A 22,517-nucleotide genomic window follows, 5' to 3' on the forward strand; every position below is an offset into this window, starting at 1 on the left:
TTCAATACGGCTAACTAGATTCATCGACAGCCATTCTGCGAAAAAGGTTTGATCAATAAAAAACAGCAACAATTATGCCAACGGAACTATCCAGATACATCCTTCACGAGTGTGACTTGACCTGTTAATGAATTAAAAACAAATAGAAATACAAATACATCTAAATACTAGAGGACGAAAAATGTGCATTTGTTAACCTATAAAGGTGTAAGTTGTGTTGTCATAATGTGTATGGGAAAGATGTGTGTGATAGTGTGTGTTTGTGTAAAGCTGTTTGAGTGGTGGTGATGATGATGATGATGTGTGTGTGTGTGTGTGTGTGTGTGTGTGTGTGTTTGTGTATGCGTGTATGGTTGCTTGTCACCGAAGTGGGAGAAAGTCTGTATCATTGATAAAAACTGGAATAATTTGAAGATACCTTATTCACTAATTGACCATGATACAAATTGACCACATTAGGATATCATGACAATGAAGTGTTAATATGCATGATTTTCTTCTTGTGCCTAGTTATCATCCATAGAGAAGGGGGAAATTACGAGATTTCAAGAAATCTATCCGGAAGTGGTCTCGAATACTCGGTACTCACAATGCCGATTAAGAAGAGCCTTCTCCGCAACCGGTCCGTGGCTGGCAGCGTCACTGACGAGGAGGCCGAGTTTCTTAACGCCGTCAGCATGGGCAACCTCGCCCACACCAGGTCGGCACTCGAAGTCGAGGAAGCGAAGGCCGAGAAACTGCTCCGGGTCACCGACACCAAAGACCGCACAGCCCTTGAGATCGCCACCGAAAACGAGCATCTAGACATCGTTCGCTTCTTCATCGAGGAGCACGACCACATTCTCGAGAAGCACTCCGTCAACGAGAGTCTCATGCTAGCAATCACCAAGGGCTACCTCAATATCACGGAGGTAACAAAATATTTTGTTAAGCTGACATTTATCACATCCTCAAATTTGACCATTTAAACTGCATCGCTGGGGGAAAATTGTCAATAAACTTGTAATCACAAAATTACCATTATTTTACAATTGAATTAATTCATGCAGCATGTTGTCAGGCACTATCAAATAATCTTGAGGAGTATGAACTCAAAGAGTGTTATGTAGATTACAGATTTAAAAATTGAAATGTGAACTTTTGAAAGTGCTGAAACGGCTAATGTGAATGTAATGGACTGAGGGAAGAGGCGAGGTTCGGAAATACACTAAGGCTTCCCTTGAAGCATGAAGCTTGTAAATTGAAGTTCCGACCTGTCTAGTGTTAAAACATAAACATCCGAGCATTCAAATAAAACATGTGTTCCATCTAGAGCAGAGCAAAATGTGTCGCATAATAGTTCCATTAACACTATGTAACTTGTTCTTGTTGAATTGGCAACAAATTTGAGAAGATTCAACAGCTGAAGAGATTAGGGAGCTTTAGATTTCCTGTGCGCACGCTTGAGACTACGCTTGAGCTGGACGTTCTCCTCAGTCTCCCCTGCGTCGTGCTGAAAAATAGCTTTTAAGATTACGCTGGAACGCAACGTATAAAAAATAATTTGGCACCCCCATATCATCGGTGCATGAATTAGCTCTCTACGTCGTGAACTGAGCAGACGTATAGCCCAGAAAGCGCAGTGAAAAAGTCAGACGACGCAAGCTAAAAATTGATCGACTTGACGCGCGCTTCTGCGCATGCTCAGAATAGGTTTTTTTTTTTTCCTATGAACGTCCCCGTCGCGAAAATCTAAAGCTTCCTATCAGCAAACTATGCAAACGTTTGATCATTTCATCTAAAAGAGTTTATGAATTAAACCGCTTCATTTTGATTTTTTTTTTCTTCACATTATTTGTATATATACAATATCAGTACTGTACAATACAGACGTGCCTTCTGATGAGGTTAGGATAATAATTTCAGAAGCAATCTTTACACTATGGGTTTAAATAAAGACGGGTTACTGCAGGGAATTACTCTGCCACTGTAATAGAAAAGAAAATATCAAAATCAATAACTAGCTGGACGGATTGCTCTTTTTGCTGTTATCATAAACGTAGAAATGTGGGGAAAAGTCTAGATTTGCTTTGAAATCGTTTGTGCGTGTTGGTGTCGCGAAGATTCTACATTATCATTCATATATATATATATATATATATATATATATATATATTTTAAATCAAAGCTCAGTCGGTAGCGCGTCTGTCTCCGCCCCAAGCGACCCAGGTTCGAACCCGAGTCTGGACTGAGCAATGTTGTATGTAATCATACCGTCCCCTCTAGCAAGAGGCAAAACTACTCTGTCCCTCGGACATGACATAAAATGGAGGTCCCGTGTGTGAGAGAGTCACAACTCATGCACGTAAAAGATCCCCTTTCTTTCATTTATCGCAAAGAGTAGGGTGTTCAACCCGGTGAAGTGGTACCGCCTCATGTCCAACTTGACCCCATGGAAGACCAGCTTAGCGTAGCTGAATATGGGCTATCCAGTCATCTTCTCAGATGGAAATAAACAAACAAAAAGCAGGACAAAAAAAAGGGAGTTTCATCGCAAAACGGGTAAAGCGCTGGTCATCTGTAAATATTTTAAGTAAATCCATTATCAGATGAAATCTTTCCACTGATACCCCACCCCTTGCATAGAGAGGAATTTTCTGTGAATTATTGACAAAGAACACTCCCATATTTTCTATTTTTTGTTTGATTTTAGCAGGTTTAATTGCATGAATCTCAAATTGGCAAGGGAAGAGTTAATTTGTTTTGCCATCAAACTCTTCATACACAAATTACAAAAAAATTGAATATGCATTGACCACAGATCCTCCTTCAGCATTCCGGCTTCAACCATGAGAAAGACCACGTGGCGCAGGTGCTCGGCCAACACACCAGCTTCTACGACCGGAATTTCCGGTCGAAGTTTGAGCGCGACGTCACCCCTATCATGATGGCGGCAAGGTGTAACGAGGTGGAGATACTGCGGCTGTTCTTGGATAGAGGTACATGTATCGCACCCACGTAGGCCTACTTCTACAGGAAGTATCAGGACATGTAATAGGCCGATCGCTTTGAATCCATAGCGCCGCCATCTTACCAGGCAAAACGCCCATTTATGATATGTGAAGAGCTCACGATATCACGTATTCTTGGTCACAGTCTCTGCTGGAAAATGTAGAAATGCATGCTGATTTGTGTTGATTCATGATACCTTCAACATCATTTTTGTGGTGAAATACATCTAGAAACACTCCATAATTATATTTTCAAATAATTTCTCTTCTATTTTTCTTCAGATTTCTTGGATACGCCCACGAAAAGAAAAACCTTCCAAACCAAGATTCTGGTTGTGACCTCATCTATTAATCATTGCTAAAGTACAATATGATTAACAAAAGACACTGGAATGCACTTTCCCCTCGACTCAGCATAACTTGCATGTTTCTGTGATATCGATGTGACTAACAAAAGATATGGTGACAGAACATGCAAGTTAAAAGTCCTGTTTACCTTTGGGGCAGTGATTAAAAAAAATGTTCAAGATATCACATTTGATGCATATGTGTAGGTCTGCTCAATCACACAACATATCCTACCATATAAAATGTTTGCAATAAAGCCTAAAATATATGGAGATATTAGTACTTTTCTCATTAAACCGTAACTGTAGACAGTTTAATATGGAAACATTTTATATCATAACTATTGTTAACATTTTGTGAATTTAACAACACTTAACATCGATTATACGGATTCAACATTTTTACAGTGGTTGTTTCTATCCCTAACTCACATTTTATAACCATTTTAAAGCACTAATGCTGTTTTTTTTTTCTTCTGCAAATGGTAAATTCTGCCTTTAAGCTCCGGTGCATTCCAATGTCTTGTGTTTATCATATTAGCACTCCAGCAATGATTGACAGATGAGGTCACAACAGAATCTTGGTTTGGAAGGATTTTTGGGGGGCGTATCCAAGTAATCTGAAGAAAAATAGAAAAAAAAATATCTAAAAATATAAATGGATTGTTTCTAGATATTCGTTTTACCACAGAAGTAATGTTCAGGGTATCATGAATCAACAGGAACCAACATGCATTTTTATGTCATAAAACCTTTAAGTCCCCGCAGAATGTGCTTGGTAACATGGCGACGCGGGGGGGGGGGGGGGGGCTTTACTTTTGTGTAAGCGTAAATGGGCCAATTCAATTCAATTCAATTCAATTCAATTCAATTCAATTTTATTTCCATTTCCATTGAATAAACAGAAAAAAATATATACAATACATTTACAGAACAAATTTATAACAATTTCAAAGAAAACGTACAAGTGGTCACGAGTAACAACAGAATTTCGTTTCTAAGGTATATACCTAATACAAAGATAAGAATGAAAATGGAGGGTCCCACTTATAAAGCAAAGCTTGTAGGGTGTGGGACCCTCAAAAAATACGTACACAAAGTCAAAGAAACCGATGTCAACTGACATGAAATTAACTTAGGAAGGGGAAAAAAAGAAGAAAAAGAAAAAAAAAAGAAAAAGAACAAAAAAGGGGGAAATGAGACTATGGTACAACACACGCCATCGTGGACACAAGCATACTGTACTTCATGATGAAAATGCAATAACAAAACAATACAACGCTCCCTGGTTTGAAATTGCGATTGATTGGGTGCATATGCCGGTATGAATGCATAGGAACGGATATAAAAAAAGGAGAAAGAGAATAGACTCACTGTTACTGGTACAATAAAAGAAATATCTGAGGTAAACTTATGTTAGACAGATTGTTTTCCTTAAAAGATGATTTCTGTGTGATATCTTAATACTTGTAAAAACAAACAAACAAACAAACAAACAAACGACTTGATTGAGAGAATGAAACCGAACCTAATTTGGTTGTATATCATAAGATTTCAACAGAAAGAATTTTAATTTGTTCTTAAAAGAATTCAAAGTTTGTGCTGTTATTATGTCGTTGGGAAGTGAGTTCCAATACTTTGGCCCCTCGTAGATGAAGGTTTGCTGAGCCAGCAAAGTCCTAAAAAATGGCAAATGAAATTCGTTGGATTGCCTTGTAGGATAATTATGAACAGATTGATTTTTTGAAAACCTTGATTCAAATATATATGGAAGATTATTTTTATTGTAACTATACATAAATTGTCCTAAATTAAACAAATACAAATCTTTAATTTTAAATATTTTATTTTCAAAAAATAACGGATCAGTATGAGACAAATATGCAGTGTGACATATAATACGCAGTGACTTCTTTTGTAGCAGAAGTAATTTATCCAAAAGAGTTTGATATGTATTTCCCCATACAAGAATACCGTAATTTAAATAAGGCAATATGAGGGATGAATATAATGTAAGCAGGGACGACAAAGGAAGACAAACTTTAATCTTGTTGATTATACCGATGTTTCGAGAAATAATCTTACATATACTATCAATATGAAATTTCCATGAAAGCTTATTATCAACTGTTATTTCCAGAAATTTGATATAAGAAACATTTTCCAGTGGTGGGCCATCAAAAATGATATCAACAGGTAGTGCCTCAATGGAGTTGCTGAAAAGCATATATTTTGTTTTTTGAAGATTGAGATATAATTTATTAGCTTTTATCCATTGAGCAACTTTTTCTAATTCAAAATGTAATGTCTTTACTACGGTAAAAGGATTATTATGCGGAAAAAAACAAATTTGAATCATCCGCAAAGAGAATGAAAGAAAGAATATCTGATGATTTACAGAAATCATTTATATAGATAAGAAACAGAAACGGACCTAATAAACTTCCCTGTGGGACCCCACATTTAACATTTGTGAATTGCAACCATTTAAAGAGACATATTGCCTCCTGTTCAAGAGATAGCTCCTGAACCACTCCAAGGTCTTCCCACGGACTCCGTAATGTTGCAATTTATTAAGTAAAATATCATGATTAATGGTGTCGAAGGCCTTGGAGAAGTCCAGGAACAAACCTATGAGATGTGAAGATTTGTCGATAGCACGTGCTACTTTTTCTACAAAACTCAATAATGCATGTGAGGTGCTATGTTTTTCTCTAAAACCAAACTGAATATTTGAGAGTATATTATTGAATTTCAAAAAAAGTAAGATTTCTTTTGTAAACAATTTTTTCAAGAATTTTGGACAATGTACATAACAAAGAAATTGGTCTATAATTATTAGCATCTAATTTGTCACCTTTTTTAAACAAAGGGATGACTTTTGCTATTTTCATACTTTCAGGAACAATACCATAAAAAAGAGATAAATTGAATATATGAGATAAAGGATCCGCAATTGAAGATATTACCCCCTTCAGCAGAAAATTACTGATGTCATCGTGTCCAGCACCTTTTTTTGAACGAAAATCAGAAACAATATTGATTATCTCCTGACTATATGTTGGACTGAAAAACATTGAGTTTAAATTTGGTGGACCTAAAAATTCAGAAAAATGTTTATTTGAAGATGGAATTTTGCTTGCAAGATTTTCCCCAATGGAAGAAAAATGATTATTTAGAATATTACAAATATAATGAGGATCTTCATAAATTTTATCATCAGATCTAATTTTAGTAATATTCGACTTGTTATTTGATATATTCATTGCTTGCTTTAAAACTTTCCATGTATTTTGCATATCATGCTTATAAGATTGTAACTGCTTAGTATAATATTTTTTCTTTTCAATACGTATAATTTTCGTCAAAGTATTTTTATAACTAGTATATTTCAGTTTTGATTGCTCAGTAGGCTTCATTTTAAATTTGTAATATAAATTATTCTTTCTATTTATTGAACGCAAAAGTGACTTAGAAATCCAAGGTAACCTGGGTACCTTTTTATAGTTGGATGACTTTTCTCTTCGTTTTGGAATATGAATGTCCAAGAGTTGAGTAAAAATATGCATAAAATATTCAAATGACAAATTCACATCATTTGAGTCAAAAATAGACGACCAGCCTGTCCTGTCTAAACTAGCACCCAGACTGGCTACATTTTCATGTGTAATTCTTCGTCTAAATAAAGAACTAGATCTATTATCAATAATATCATTTAAAAAGAAACTAGTCGAAATGGGGAAGTGATCTGTAATATCTGAAAGTAATATAAGGGAATCGGGAGAAGGCAGAATATTAGAAAAAATATTATCAATAAGGGAGGCGGATTCATTAACTATACGCGTGGGCTTAGATATCAAAGGTAAGAAAGAAGCAGATAGAAATATTTCCATAAAATCTTGTATTTTGTTTCAATAAATCTATATTAAAATCTCCCATTATGAAACATTTTTTATGAATAAAAACTGGATCCTTCATTAAATTCGTTTTATTTTCATACTTTCAGGAACAATACCATAAAAAAGAGATAAATTGAATATATGAGATAAAGGATCCGCAATTGAAGATATTACCCCCTTCAGCAGAAAATTACTGATGTCATCGTGTCCAGCACCTTTTTTTGAACGAAAATCAGAAACAATATTGATTATCTCCTGACTATATGTTGGACTGAAAAACATTGAGTTTAAATTTGGTGGACCTAAAAATTCAGAAAAATGTTTATTTGAAGATGGAATTTTGCTTGCAAGATTTTCCCCAATGGAAGAAAAATGATTATTTAGAATATTACAAATATAATGAGGATCTTCATAAATTTTATCATCAGATCTAATTTTAGTAATATTCGACTTGTTATTTGATATATTCATTGCTTGCTTTAAAACTTTCCATGTATTTTGCATATCATGCTTATAAGATTGTAACTGCTTAGTATAATATTTTTTCTTTTCAATACGTATAATTTTCGTCAAAGTATTTTTATAACTAGTATATTTCAGTTTTGATTGCTCAGTAGGTTTCATTTTAAATTTGTAATATAAATTATTCTTTCTATTTATTGAACGCAAAAGTGACTTAGAAATCCAAGGTAACCTGGGTACCTTTTTACAGTTGGATGACTTTTCTCTTCGTTTTGGAATATGAATGTCCAAGAGTTGAGTAAAAATATGCATAAAATATTCAAATGACAAATTCACATCATTTGAGTCAAAAATAGACGACCAGCCTGTCCTGTCTAAACTAGCACCCAGACTGGCTACATTTTTATGTGTAATTCTTCGTCTAAATAAAGAACTAGATCTATTATCAATAATATCATTTAAAAAGAAACTAGTCGAAATGGGGAAGTGATCTGTAATATCTGAAAGTAATATAAGGGAATCGGGAGAAGGCAGAATATTAGAAAAAATATTATCAATAAGGGAGGCGGATTCATTAACTATACGCGTGGGCTTAGATATCAAAGGTAAGAAAGAAGCAGATAGAAATATTTCCATAAAATCTTGTATTTTGTTTCAATAAATCTATATTAAAATCTCCCATTATGAAACATTTTTTATGAATAAAAACTGGATCCTTCATTAAATTCGCAAAATATTCCAAAAATGATTTCATATACGCACTGGGTGGTCTATACATTACACCTATGATTATATTTCTACTGCCAGGGACTGTAATTTCAATAAAAAGAGATTCAATAACTTCAGTCATACAGTTGAGCTCATCACGAACTATATAATCATACTTTTGTGAAACATATAAAGCAACGCCCCCACCCGCCCTAATTTGCCTGTTATTAACTACAAAATCATATCCGTCGAGGGTGAAAGGAAGACTTAAATCATTGGAAAGCCAGGTTTCGGTTAAACCTATTATCGAAAAATTTTTCCTGATGGGATCAGATGGGATGAGATATCCTGATAGATCTTGCGGAGATCCATGTATCGCACCCTACTAGTTAACTGCTATCGCGTTAACAGACAGGTTGAGACCTCCGGCAGATTAATCAATATTTCAATTTGTCTTTCATTCCCTCGGCACTCGCACCGTGAAGCTACTAACAAAATGGACTTTCAACGAATCCAACCACTTTGAAATACAAGATCCGCCGCCACCGTAGTCCTGACTATGCGCATCTCACTAGGCGTGTTCACATCAGCCCGATAAAAATCCAAGTTAGAGATATTTTTCGCGATTGCGAATTAGCGCGCTATTTCATTTCTTATTCACGTCAGCCCGAAAGGCGTTTTCACATCAGCCCGATGGAAAATGAGGTTACAAATCTTAATCAATTAGCTAAATAGTTAGCTTTCTCTCTAGAAGTATCTACATTTTGCTAATGAAGATAATCTCAGCCGTGATATACTGATACATAACACAACTGAACAAAGGGATATTCCTTGATTTAAGACAGTTATTTTCTTCTGCACATTTGTGTTACAATTTCCAAAGCTGCGTTGTGTTTTGCAGCTCTGGCTTGCCGGTGGTGGAGATCATGCAATCAAAGCAGGGAAGAATGTTTAGAATGTTGTTGTGACACTTCTGACACAGACATAGGCATGTATTGATTAGCGAAATGATGAATGTCCATGTGTAATAGGTCCATGATCGCACCAATCCATGAATGAATGCCAACGTGTGTTGCGACACGGATTGTCGCCCCCGTCACGGATTGTCGTCTGGCGACAATCCGTGACGAGGGCTGGCAGCACGGATTGTCGCCCGCCCTCGAAGCACATTCGGCTGGGTAATATCGTTCTGGACATAGTCATTGAAATACTAACACATAACTAACATAGCTACATCCATGCAAACATGCCATGTAAAAAGTCCTGGTGAGGTTTCAAGGAAGTGTGTATGTGCGCGCGCACATGATAATTCAGTGTCCGTTTGTGCGTATGTGTGTGTGTGTGTGTGTGTGTGTGTGTGTGTATGATGGAAGAATGTGTTTATTATGTCAGTTTTTTGCGTATGTGTTTTTTATCTGCGCGTGGGTAGGGATACCTAGTAAGCTGTTGCTAGCATAAACATTGATATTGATTTTATAAGCAGCTTTGACTTTGATGAGTTGGTTTGGCGGATTTGTTTATGAATTCAGAGTGGTGCTTGCGTGCGGGCGGATGCTGCTTTTCTGCGTACGGTCCATTATGTCTTATTTATCAACATTGGGAAGTCGTTTCATCAGGAAGGAATGTGATATCGGTTCGGGTGTGTGTGTGTATGTGGGAAGGGGGTTACAATTCGTTATTGCAAAAGTTCGTTATTCTGAAGGCTCTTTAGTCCGAAGGTTCTTTATTTGAAGGTTCGTTATTCCGAATTTCATTTTTGGATCAACGGACCTCTAGGTACAGAGAATTGTGTGTTTCGGATAAATGAAGCTTCGGAAAAAAACGAACCTTCCGAATAACGATCCTTCGTGTGTGTGTGTGTGTGTGTGTGTGTGTGTGTGTATGTGGGTTGGTGAATGTGGGTGTGGGATGATTAATTCTTTGGTCAATCAGGGGTTGGTGGGTTGGGGATTGGATTTGAAGAAGGATAGTTATAAATGGTATGACAGATTTTGGTAGGATTTAATATCTAGGATAGATGTAGGCCCTAGATTTGTTTCGGTGGGGGGGGGGGGGTGGTCGGGTTTTTTATGACTGATTTAATTCTAGATTGGTATAATGGATTTGTGTGTTTTTTTTTATGTATATGCCCTTATAAGTAAGGAGGTGTTACATGATCCAAACCAATATATCCAAAGGATATAGGTTTGGTAGGGCCCTACATGTCAAAACTTTCTCGTTAAGAAATTGTTCGTAGGGTTGGTCTATAATCAAGTTATCTATGCTGAAGTGAGATTATTTGTAGTATAAAATGACAAATGGATTTGTTTGTGTTTCGAATTGCCATTTGTAACTTTTTTGTTCATGTTACATCCAGAATGGGTCTATTTATGAATGATTTGAATGAAATTAATGAATATCAAGGAAAAATACACAAAAAAGTGTTGAGTTGGTTTATTTGCATTATGAGGATTTGGTTGAGTGTTTGTTGGTGTTTGTTTGTATTACGTATGTATTAGCGGTGTGCATATGGCAGTTCGTTTGTGCTAAAATCAACTAACGATTGACAAATTATTTACGGCGTGTGGAAATTATTCGCTAATGCATAAAGCATGCAAAACTTATTCTGGGACAAAGAATAGTGGTATGGACTTTGTAGTTAAGACTGATGGAAGAAAATGACTGCAGTATAAAAAAAAATAAGCAAAGACAGATAACATTTTGGGAGGGTACCTCCCTCGTATGTATTTTCTCTCGGTCTCTCTCTCTCGTCTAGCCCGCCTCACCGCTGAAATTGACACACCCATACTATTTTAGATCAACGCTGGTGGAACTCTTTCAAGGTCCAGTTTACCTTTGGGAGCAGTGATTTCAAAAATGTTCAAGATATCACACTTAATGCATGTGTAGGTCTGTTGCATCACAAAACATCCTACCAGATACAATTTTTGCAATAAAGCCTAAAATGTCAGGAGATATCAGCATTTTTCTCAATAAACCATAACTGTATACGGTTTAGTCTGGAAGCATTCTTATTATAACTATTGTTCACATTTTGTGTATTTAACAATACTTAACATTGATTACACGGATTCAAATTTTTACAGTGGTTGTTTCTATCCCTAACTCACATTTTATAACTATTTTAAAGCACTAATGTTGGGTTTTTGTTTCATCTGCAAATGGTAAATTGTGCCTTTAAACACGTGCTCATACACGCTGAAGGCATTTTCATTGCCACAGTAGCGCCTGCAGCAGAAGATTTATGGTCATTTTAGGTGGCACCCATATGCGCATGACAACGCTTGACCATTGATGATGAACATTTTTTCCTTGTCTCTTTGAATGTATATTTTTCGAAACTCGGTAGGCAATTTTTGGGTTGGGGATGAGGTGACAGCATTTTTTTTTTTTGGGTCACTTTTTTGGCCGGGAAGGTGTGGGACAGCGATAAACTATATAAAATGAGAACGAATTTAGTATTTCCAAATAGTCTTACCCACTTTACGCTTCATGGATATTACATTTTTTTAAAATATTGTATTTGGGTGTCGGAGGGGTGTCCGAATGTCTTAATGTTTTGAGTTTTTTTCGGAAATGTAATAGGCATTGCTTTATTATAACACTCTCCTTTAACACAACCCAGGAAGTCATGAATATCGCTGCACAATGACAGCGTAACCACAGTTTGTCTACTTCATGACTGTAAGTAATATTTTCTTACTCTGTTTAACTTATCGATCTAGATAGTATTCTATTTGTGGTATAATTATCTTATGTAGTCTTTACATTTATGATGTTTATCCATATTTGAGCTGCACAAATAAAATTCAAACTTCAATTTCAAAATTTCATACATCTTTCATTACTGTAAAGCAAATTAAAGAAATGCGAAAACATTTCACAACTTGTACGTAAATTCATTTTCAGTTTTCCCCAGTGTACAATGTAAGGCAGTCCAATATGTGATAAATTTGCTGTCATAATACATTGACGTGGCAGGGATCGTCATATTGTACATAATTATTTATAACAATCTGTAACTATCCGAAAATATCCGCAACTCTCCGTAAATAGTCGCAACTCTCCGCAAGTGTTCCGAACTATTCGGAAGTTTATGCAAGTTGAAAGAACAAAATTACGTGCCAATCCGTAAGAATATCCGCAAGTGGACGTAAGTATTCGCATTTGGTCGCATCTCTCCGTATCGCCCGCATATTTTTTTTCCCGTATGTTTTGTAAAAATGCTCTGGTGACAGCAAGAGATCCCCGGGTGTCCGCAGGAAAAAAAAAAAAAAAAAGATGACTTATTTGGACGTAACGCCGGACGCAGAGCATTATGTGACTGGGGCCTTACGTAGACACACAAACGCTCACACACAACACACATACGTAGGGCCTACGTAGCCCACGAACACCAAACCCCTCAGATACTCGGTTACAGCTCGTTATTCCGAAGGTTCGTTATTCCGAAGGCTGTTTATTCCGAAGATTCATTATTCCAAAGGTTCATTGTTCCGAATTTCATTTTCGGATTAACGAATCTTCGGAATAACGAACCTTCGGAATAACGCCACAAATTTTCGGATTAACGAACCCTTTTTCATTTTCGGATTAACGAACCTCTAGGTATAGGGAATTTGTGTGTTTCGGATTAACGACCCTTCGGAATAACGAACCTTCGGAATAGCGAACCTTCTGAATAACGAACAGCACCCAGATACGCATGCAGGCACAAAACTGCGCCCACAAACACGCACCATCCAAAACCTTTGATATACACATACGCCACTATATACCACATACACACGTACGCATACAGGCACACGTATATACACAGACAAACAAACCACTACCACTATACAACCACCACACATGCACAGTTTCTACATAATTATACTCCAAACACACACACACACACACACAACAATACGGAAATTCATATCCAAGTCACTTATTGTACGCACTTATACAAATCATACACAGCACATATCATGCAGGTCACAACAAACACACAAACAAACAACACACACACACACACACACACACACACATACGCATAACTTACCAGTCATACCCATCCCACCAAAGCTTAACACCGGAGGAACCACCCCGAGCCCGGGGCGACAATCCGTGACGGGGTGACAATCCGTGTCGCAACAATTTTTTTGCCATCACGGATTGTCGCCTTCGAGGTCAAAAACTGGGAACTGCACAAGCGTCACGGATTGTCGCCAGACGACAATCCGTGACGGGGGCGACAATCCGTGCTGCCAACTCCGTCACGGATTGTCGCCCCGAGGCGGGGGCGACTATCCGTCTAGGGGCGACAATCCGTGCCGCAACAAACGTGTTTGATAGTTAGCAGAATGCATTTAATAGTGAAGTTTGAGAAAAATCTGACAATCCGTTTAAAATTTATGATGATCATGTTCTTTTTTGCCGTCGTAGTGAAATCAGCTGTCAGATAAGAAGACTACGATAAGAAGATCTACGATAGTTCTTGAAGTCGAAGTCGAAGAAGTGGAATACATGAGTAAAAAAAAAGTCCACGCATCTACATTTCCCAGTATAACAAGAAGTACTCTCCTTCCACGAGAGGGATGATGTTAGCCGTAACATAATTGTAATGTCACTAAAATACTGTTAGATTTATGAAGGGAATAAGAACCTTTCTAAAAAAAAGATATTCTTAAATTTGAAACTCCGCTTAAAATTATTGTATCTGTGTATGAATTTGGCAAATAAGAATTTTCGACAAGAACGCGTTTTCATCTTTGTCATGACGAAAGAGGATCAATCATTGTGATTAGGAAATATGACGCAATCACTGTGCAAATACAACAAGCCTAAAGAACAACAAACCCTTAGCATTTTCGGAGTGATATTGTGAAGGCTACAGCGTTAGCTAGAGTAAAAGTTACTTCAAGTATAACTTTAGTGTAATCGAATATTGTCTTACATTTTTGTTTCGCTTTATTCGACAGGAGAGGTGATCGTGAAACCGCATCACCCGTATTGCGAGTGCACCTCTTGCCTGAACCGGAAGGAATTCGATCCGCTCATGCACTCACTGACCATCATAAATGCCTACAGGGCGCTGTCCAGTGAGGCCTATATCTGCTTGACCAGCCAGGATCCCATCCTCACGGCATTCCTACTCTGCAAAGAGCTCAATACTCTGTCGCTCACGGAGAAGGAATTTAAGGTCAGTTGTTATTCCTGAAGACGTGCATGTACATGAGCGAAAGCGAGAGTAACAGGTGGACAAACTCACAATGAAACCTGGCTCTGATTGCCTATTCCTTTACACCGATACAAAATAACCAACTTAGACCAAGAATGTTCAAGAGATACAGCAACAAGAGTTTTATTCCCTTGGATCCCTTCTTTGATGCCGCTATTTATTATTTGAAGCATGTCTTAAGCTTAAGCTGTCCCACAGATAGGAAGACAAAGAATTCATGTTTGGGAGCATAATGACCAGTCACTTTCTAAGGAGATACAGTATGTCTTTATGATACAACTGTTACTTTTTGCTGCCCCGCTAAAAGATTAGCGGTACTTACTGGTGCAGATATTTGGATGCGCGATGAAAATTGCGCAATGATTGATGAAAAAGAAACCAAATTTCCCGGCCTTACATGACTTTATATAAACTGGCACATGCATGAATAGATTAAGAACCTACTTGAATACAATTTGATATCGGTTTCATTTGTTGGAAAGGTTCGGAGAAATGATAAAATCTGCTTTCCAGTAAGGGTATTTTCAGAACATACATTTTACATTTTACCCATATTTCTGGACGGGTTTTATTTTCGTTTCATATACTTTATCAGCAGTTAAGATTTGATTTCATTTATTAAATAAAAGGAAAGATATCCGACATTACAATAAATCTCCAAATTGCTCAGAAAGACGCTGATGAAGACGTAACCATATCCATTGCCGGAGGTGAAAAACAACAAGAACAAGAACAACAACAATAAACAAACAAACAAACAAATAAACGCCGATGAAAATATAACCTCCTCCCTTGGCGGAGGTAATAACTGTAAAACAACCACGTGATGTAAATGGAATATTATTGCAGTCATATCAAGTGTTTATGGCAGTACGGGTTATCTGATCCACGTTGATGTGCACTTAGTTCAAATACTTATTACGAGGTAGTAAAAGGAGACCTCCGGATGATTTTCAGGTTTTTACATCAGAACAACGAGAAATTACTTTCACTGAGTAGAGGGTTTCAGAATTTTTAGTGATTTGGATGAGGTATATGAGTGTTTTCACTACAGAGCGTATACAAAAAAGGTAATCCAACTCTGGAGGGCTGCGATTTCTTAATTGCCAGTTATGAAGAGCACAATGTTAATTGGTAGGAAAGAGGAACTCTTCTTCTTTCCATTGATACCTAATTATGTTGACAATTGTCATGCATGACTGAGCACACAGACTTTAAAGACAACAATAGGCGTTTTCACATCAGCCCGATAAAAATCCAAGCTCGACCAAGTTATCGGACAAAAGGCCATGTTTAAGGTTATGGACCATAAAATGTTAGGAGAAAACCTAAACACAAAACCTAAACACAAAACCTAAACACAAACCTGCATTCGTACAGGCTGGCCTCTTTGGCAACGTTCATTGGCAGATCTCATCAATGCAGTGAGACATGCATTGTTCCTTCACAATAACGCGCAAACTTGGAAAAAGTGCAATTTGTCATTGTTGTCTTTAAAGTCCATGTGCTCAGTCATGCATGACAATTGTCAACATAATTAGGTATCAATGGAAAGAGGAAGAGTTCCCCTTTCCTTACAATTAACATTTTGCTCTTCATAACTGACAATTAAGAAATGGCAGCCCTCCAAAGTTGGATTACTTTTTTTTATACGCTCTGTATCATAACAAATTGCGATGAACATGGATGATGACATGGCAGGCTCACCATAAGAATGCATGAGTTAGGGCTCAAGGAAACAGAACAAAAGAAGAAGGTATGCATACATTCTACACAGGTGAACCTGTTAATCAAGCGGTATTGTAATGGAATTACGCTGCTACATTTCTTAAATAAGTGAGGCTCCTATGTCATCAACACTGTTCCGTGTAATTTGTTTAAGATTTTTCAGATTATTGGTTTCTCCGTTCAACGACCACAATGAATTCCACAAATATGTACATGGAGCTGTCAATCTATGTACTACATGATGTGAAATATTATGAAAATCGTCTGGGATGCCCCTTTAAGCACAGCGTTCATTCTTAGAGTCGATCTCTTAAAATGTATATCAGAATAGATTTTAAAAAGAAAAAAGAATGCTTGGTTTAGTCATGGGTGAGAAATTTGAGATTTAAAAAAAAAAGAAATATACACAAAAAACCCACTTTAATGTTCCCTAATAAACAACTAGATAAGTGATGAGAAATCCATGAATCGGAAATGATCCTTTTGAGCAACGGCTTTCACGTTAATGCGTTTACGTGATATTGTAGACACTGTCACATTCTTCGGCGCTGTGGCATAGTGGATAAGACTCCCGACTCCCGAACGGAGGACCGCGAGTTCGAATCCCGCCCAGTGCTTACATCCTTGGACAAGATGTTTTTACCCACTTTGTCCCTCTCAACCCAGGTGTATAAATGGGTACCTGGCAACGCTAGGGTAATAATAATAGCAGGGCCCTCTGGTAGAGCAGTGGCAACACTGAAGAGGCTACCCTGGGTAAATAAGACCTTATTATTATTATTATTATTATAAAGATACCACAACCCAATTAATATAAATGTGGAGAGCAAAAGAAGCAATCAAAGTAGAACACATCACTAAAAGTATGAGCAAAATCAGACAATTTAGATTAAACAGTTGTGAATTCTTAAAGTTTCGGTGCTTGTCGTGGCCATCGCTAGATAAAGATACCACTACACTTCATGACGTCATTATGGATACAACACATACAAAATATAAAGAAAATTCAACATTTTTTCATTCATCTACAATAATGAAAGAACTCTTGACCTTCTTTCTTTAGAAAACAGAGAATATATCAATGTCAGTAGCTAGTCAATCAAATGTGTATTTTTCATTAAGACATAAAATCTTGAGAAAGTTTACTTATATTTTCTTTATAATGATGTTGCAGTAGTCTTCTTATCCAGCGATGACGCCACCAAAACATTAAAAAATCATAACTTTTTGATCGATAGTCCTATTTTCCTCAAGTGTTTGGCTAACACTGCTGCTTTCGCTTTAATGTTTGGGTTTGGGTTTACTTTAAAATCCCATGTAGCAATTGATGTTATTTTGCACTTATTTTCAAAGGTACCTATTCCAATGATTCAGAGAATATTCATAAAAATAAAAATAGGGATATATCAAAAACAGAATGAAGACCCCTGAAGTTCATAATTGTATGCACAACTTTTTAAATCTTAGTTATATCTTCAAGTCTCCCATGCAATTGCAACAACATAACTGATTTTGAAAACATGACAAACATCTTAAAAAGATAATGTCATTTTGGGCAAATAAACGTGGTTTTGTGTTGAATATCATTAGAGGGAGGAGAGCCCATGTGTAGTAAACGGAGAGGTCAATAGACTTGAGGGAATAGAGTTGTTGTAATAATGAGCACTTTCTGTTTCTTTGTGTCCTCCAAAGTATTAACATAGTACACGTTTGATGATAGCATTGGCACGTTCTCTGTAAGTACAGGAGTGCAGGTACAATCTGACAGATAGTTCAAGTACAAAATTCCTCATTTTAATATTGCCGATGTGTTAATTGATATATGGGTAAAAGTGCATTGCACTGTTGATTTTATTACCGTGGACAGGTCAGTATACCAGCAACTAAAAAGAACTAGTTCAGAGGGCTCTGCAGTCCTCCCACCCCTGCACACACACACACACACACACACACACACACACACACACACACACTCACTTGACGCACACACACATTCACATCAAAATTCAAGGCTTTGGTATGGTGCCGCCTTGACATTCCGCGGGAAATGAGAAATTGACCCTTAACCTAAACATAAACATGCGCATGAATTTGAATGTTATGGTTGGTCTTTTGATAAAGAGATGACATTGATGTTTTAATAGCGACGAGTATACCCACAACCTTATTTACCTCAGATATCATTTTGAAGATAATTTCAGCAGCATAGGTACCCTACCGATATCCCTTAGTTGGCCGTATCATTCATTACTGTACCATCATTTTTTATCTTTCCTTGAATTTCCTGTTTTTCATATTTTAATAGACATCTCAATCAAGATGCTGGTCTTCATTCAGTCAACGCAAAGTTGTCATTTTTCATAGTACCATCACATTTACTCTTTGTCACGTTCATTTATGAAACATTATCAGGTATTGCCCTTTCATCAACAGACGTCTGGGTTCTTTAAAAAAAAGATCTCAGGTTAAAGAACACGTGTGTAAACAAAGAAATAACAACATGTTAAGATGTGTCATAGAGATTATGATTCATTAAGGTAAATGTTATCATATGAGAAACACAGAGAAAGAAAAGATCAGAATGACAAAAAAAAAGTGTCCCCACTCACAAGTGATCGTTTAGTTTGTCGGGTTTGTGATCGGGGGCAACTAGCAATGTAATTATTCGATGTTTGATGGAGAACAGATATTCGACATGACATCATGGTTACACACAATCGTGAGTATTGCAAACAATTTCCGTAAAAATTAAGCCAGAGTTTCAAATTTTACCACATTAGACCTATTAGAAATGACTGTAAGATTCAACTAACAAATAGTGAACACAGTGCCCTGTAGTGTCAAAACACCATGTGAAACGCAGTGTAAACATGCTGTGAACAGTGTGAAATGTCTTCACACTGTTCATTTTGAGCGTTTTAAACATTGTGAACACAATGTGACTCAATGATATCCAGTGTGAAACAGAACATCACTATATCAACACTGTGTGAAGAGCAACATCGCAAATCGTCCCCTCACTGTTATTGCATGTCACATAGCCGATTATGTAAACACATTATGAACACACCGTGAGATACTGTATTCTCTACAGTACAGAAGTACGTCGTCCCCACTCACATAATAGGGAGCTTTAGATTTTCGCGACGGGGACGTTTAGAGGGAAAAGGTGTTCTGAGCATGCGCAGAAGCGCGCGTCTAGTCGATCTATTTTTAGCTTGCGTCGTCTGAGTTTTGTCACTACGCGTTCTGGGCTATTTTTATGTCCGCACAATTTGCGACGTAGGGAGCTACTTCCTGCACCGATCATCATTATGGGGGCGCCATTTCATTTTCTTTTTTTAATACGTTCCAGCGGGACAAATGGAAGGTTATACAGTTGCGACGTCGCATTGTTATTGGTTACCATGGTTACGGCAGGAGACCAACACAAGAAAAATGGGCGAATGATGCCGTTCCCTCATGGTTATCCCCAAGTGACTAGCGAGTCAGCAAACGTATAGGTCAACCAGGAACATTGTGTCATACTCTTGTTTGTTTGTTTGTTTGTTTTTATATCCGCAACAATAAAATCATATACAAAATAAACAGTGTTGAACATGACATAACTGAAACATGAATCAAGGTTGAAGTATCAAAACACAATGAAAACAAATTGACATGTGACAATGATGAGAACATGTAACGGTGGATATCCAATTTCATATCTATCAACATGATAGATCAGAAATGGGCTATGGGATCCAAGATTTATAAACTTTATAATAACTAACATGTCTTTAATTCATACCAATCATAATATCTACAATCATTTCTCAAAACAATCCCTTCAACAACCCCTCCCCCTCCCCCCCCCCCCCCCCGTACTCATCTTGGATGAACGACCCCTCTATTCAGATAATGATAACATCATGAGAACTGATTCTGCCCATCCCAGAACCAATACCGAGATCTGGAGGAGAAGTGCAAGGAGTTCGCCTCCAACCTGATTGATATGTGTCAGAACACGAGCGAAGTCAAGACGATCCTCCAGCAGGAGGCGACGACGGAGGAAGAGATTGCGAAAGCAAAGCCGAACCCCAGGCTGGACACACGAGGTGACGACAACCAACTCCCAAGGCTTGAACTGGCCATCAAATATCGACAGAAGCAGGTGCGGCCGTAGGTGGCAGCATTTCATTGAAATGGAACACTTCATTTCATTCTACTTCATTTTCGACAAAATCATAAGATATTATAATTATATGAATGTATGATAAACCAATACCATGAAAAATTTTAAACAAATTACACTAAACAGTGTTGATGACATAGCAGCCTCCCCTATATCAGAAATGTAGCAGTGTAATTCTATTACAATACCGCTTGATTGACAGGTTCACCTGCGTAGAATGTATGCCTACCTTCTTCTTTTTTTCTGTTTCTTTGAGCCCCAACTCTTTTCTCTAATCTTTTATGACATTTGCATATACTCCTCCCTCCCCCCCCCCTAAAAAAAATAGTACAATGAAACTTTTGCATATACAAGCGACATTAATGCAGATCATTTTTCTTTTCTTTTTTTTTTACAATAAAACCAAATTTGAAGTTCAAGGACATGCATGAGCAAACTGTAGCTGAATTGTATGAAGGAAAAGATGTCGGAAATATTATTATTGTGTCTTTGTGTGTTTGCGCAAGTATTCAGTCAGGTTCCAATATAAAAAAATATGTAAAACGTATAACACCTGACCAAGGGTGATGTGATAAAATTAAAAAAAAAAATGAATTTAAGAGAAGAAAATGAAGACAACAATGAATAAAGACTATTTGTCTATATATATTTTTGTCTTCATCTACACTCCGTGATCACATGGGGTAAATTCAAAGAGTTTTTGTCGTTTGTAGCTTTGAAGAAAAAAAAATCCATTTCGTATAATATCAGGGATAAATACTCTTGCAAACTTCCGTGGCTTCAACCAATGATCTCCTAATTTCACTTCTTGTCACTTTTGCCGCTTTCTCTCTCCCTCTCTCTATGAGTGTGTCTGTTTGTCTATCATATATTCTTTTTTCGATGCCTATTCAAAGCCAGCTTGAATTTGGTTCTATAACATTTCCTGTTCCGCACAGTTTGTGGCCCACCCTAACTGCCAGCACCATCTGTCGACCCTGTGGTATAACGGATTCCCCGGGTGGCGCCAAACCAGTAAATTGCGAAGATTTCTCCTCGCTCCACTGATATTGCTGATGCTTCCTTTCTCCGTTATTGGCTATCTCGTCTACCCTTACGGAAGGGTAAGGCCTATCTCGTTGTTCGTTTTGCATCATGCGCAATGTCTTATAAATGTTGTGCATCTACAGTGCATTCCCGTTATAACGAACATAGTTATGACAAAAATATCGTTGCAGCAAAGGAAATATTAAGGTCAAAAGAAATATCTTTAATCAATGAAAAATTGTTTGTCCCAAGGACTTCATTTTAACAAGTCTTGTCAACATGAATACAATAAGACATTGTTAACAGAGAAAGAAAAAGACTGGTGTAACATAATTTTGACCGAAAGATCGGTCTGTATCTGGTCGTCGGGGATAATATGTTCTGCGGAGACTGCGTGTGGCTTCATGGATCCCCTCCTATACAGACCGAAGGCTACGCTGACTCCTGTAGGGATGCTCTGCCAGCGGTCGCGTGTCGCGCACAGACCAAACGTTACGATAAACCAAATTTCAGATAGCTTTTTTACATTCAAACAAGTTTATCACGACATGACACACTATGAAGCAATATTTGGGGTAACTTTCTCACATTTTTCCATCGAAATAATCACAGTAATTAGGTTAGATCAGTAACTAGGTTAGATCGCAGAAATTTGTATCCATATCGCAACATCGCCGTTCGCTAGCAGTAAGTTGCCATTTTGAATCCGTTAGCCAATCACATGCGAGGTACGTGTTTTATTGAAAAAAATAAGCAACACGTAAAAATCTGATGTGATTGGCTAACAGATTCACATGTCAAAGAGCTGTTACGACCGTACCGATGGGCTGAGAGTTGCATCTCTTTTTCATGAAAATTCTACCAAAATATATTGTTGGATATATCGTTAATATGGTGAGTGCAATGCATTCTTGAAATGTTGATTTTACTATACAAGTTACTATAAAACTTGCCTAT

General features: G+C 37.2%; 1 protein-coding gene across 1 annotated transcript in view; it reads left to right on the plus strand.

Moving 5' to 3' along the window:
• Nucleotides 1-590: 590 nt before the first annotated feature.
• Nucleotides 591-22,517, plus strand: part of LOC139739324 (short transient receptor potential channel 7-like) — a 33,403-nt gene continuing 11,476 nt past the window's right edge. The window contains exons 1-5 of the mRNA XM_071649938.1: nt 591-911; nt 2,801-2,978; nt 14,373-14,593; nt 20,298-20,513; nt 21,473-21,637. Coding sequence (XP_071506039.1) covers nt 591-911; nt 2,801-2,978; nt 14,373-14,593; nt 20,298-20,513; nt 21,473-21,637 — 1,101 coding nt within the window. The remainder of the gene's footprint in view (nt 912-2,800; nt 2,979-14,372; nt 14,594-20,297; nt 20,514-21,472; nt 21,638-22,517) is intronic.

This window comes from Diadema antillarum, unplaced genomic scaffold (assembly GCF_040938485.1).
Source record: "Diadema antillarum isolate AM-2024a unplaced genomic scaffold, OU_Dant_1.0 seq00000793_RagTag, whole genome shotgun sequence".
Classification (NCBI taxonomy): Eukaryota; Metazoa; Echinodermata; class Echinoidea; order Diadematoida; family Diadematidae; genus Diadema; species Diadema antillarum.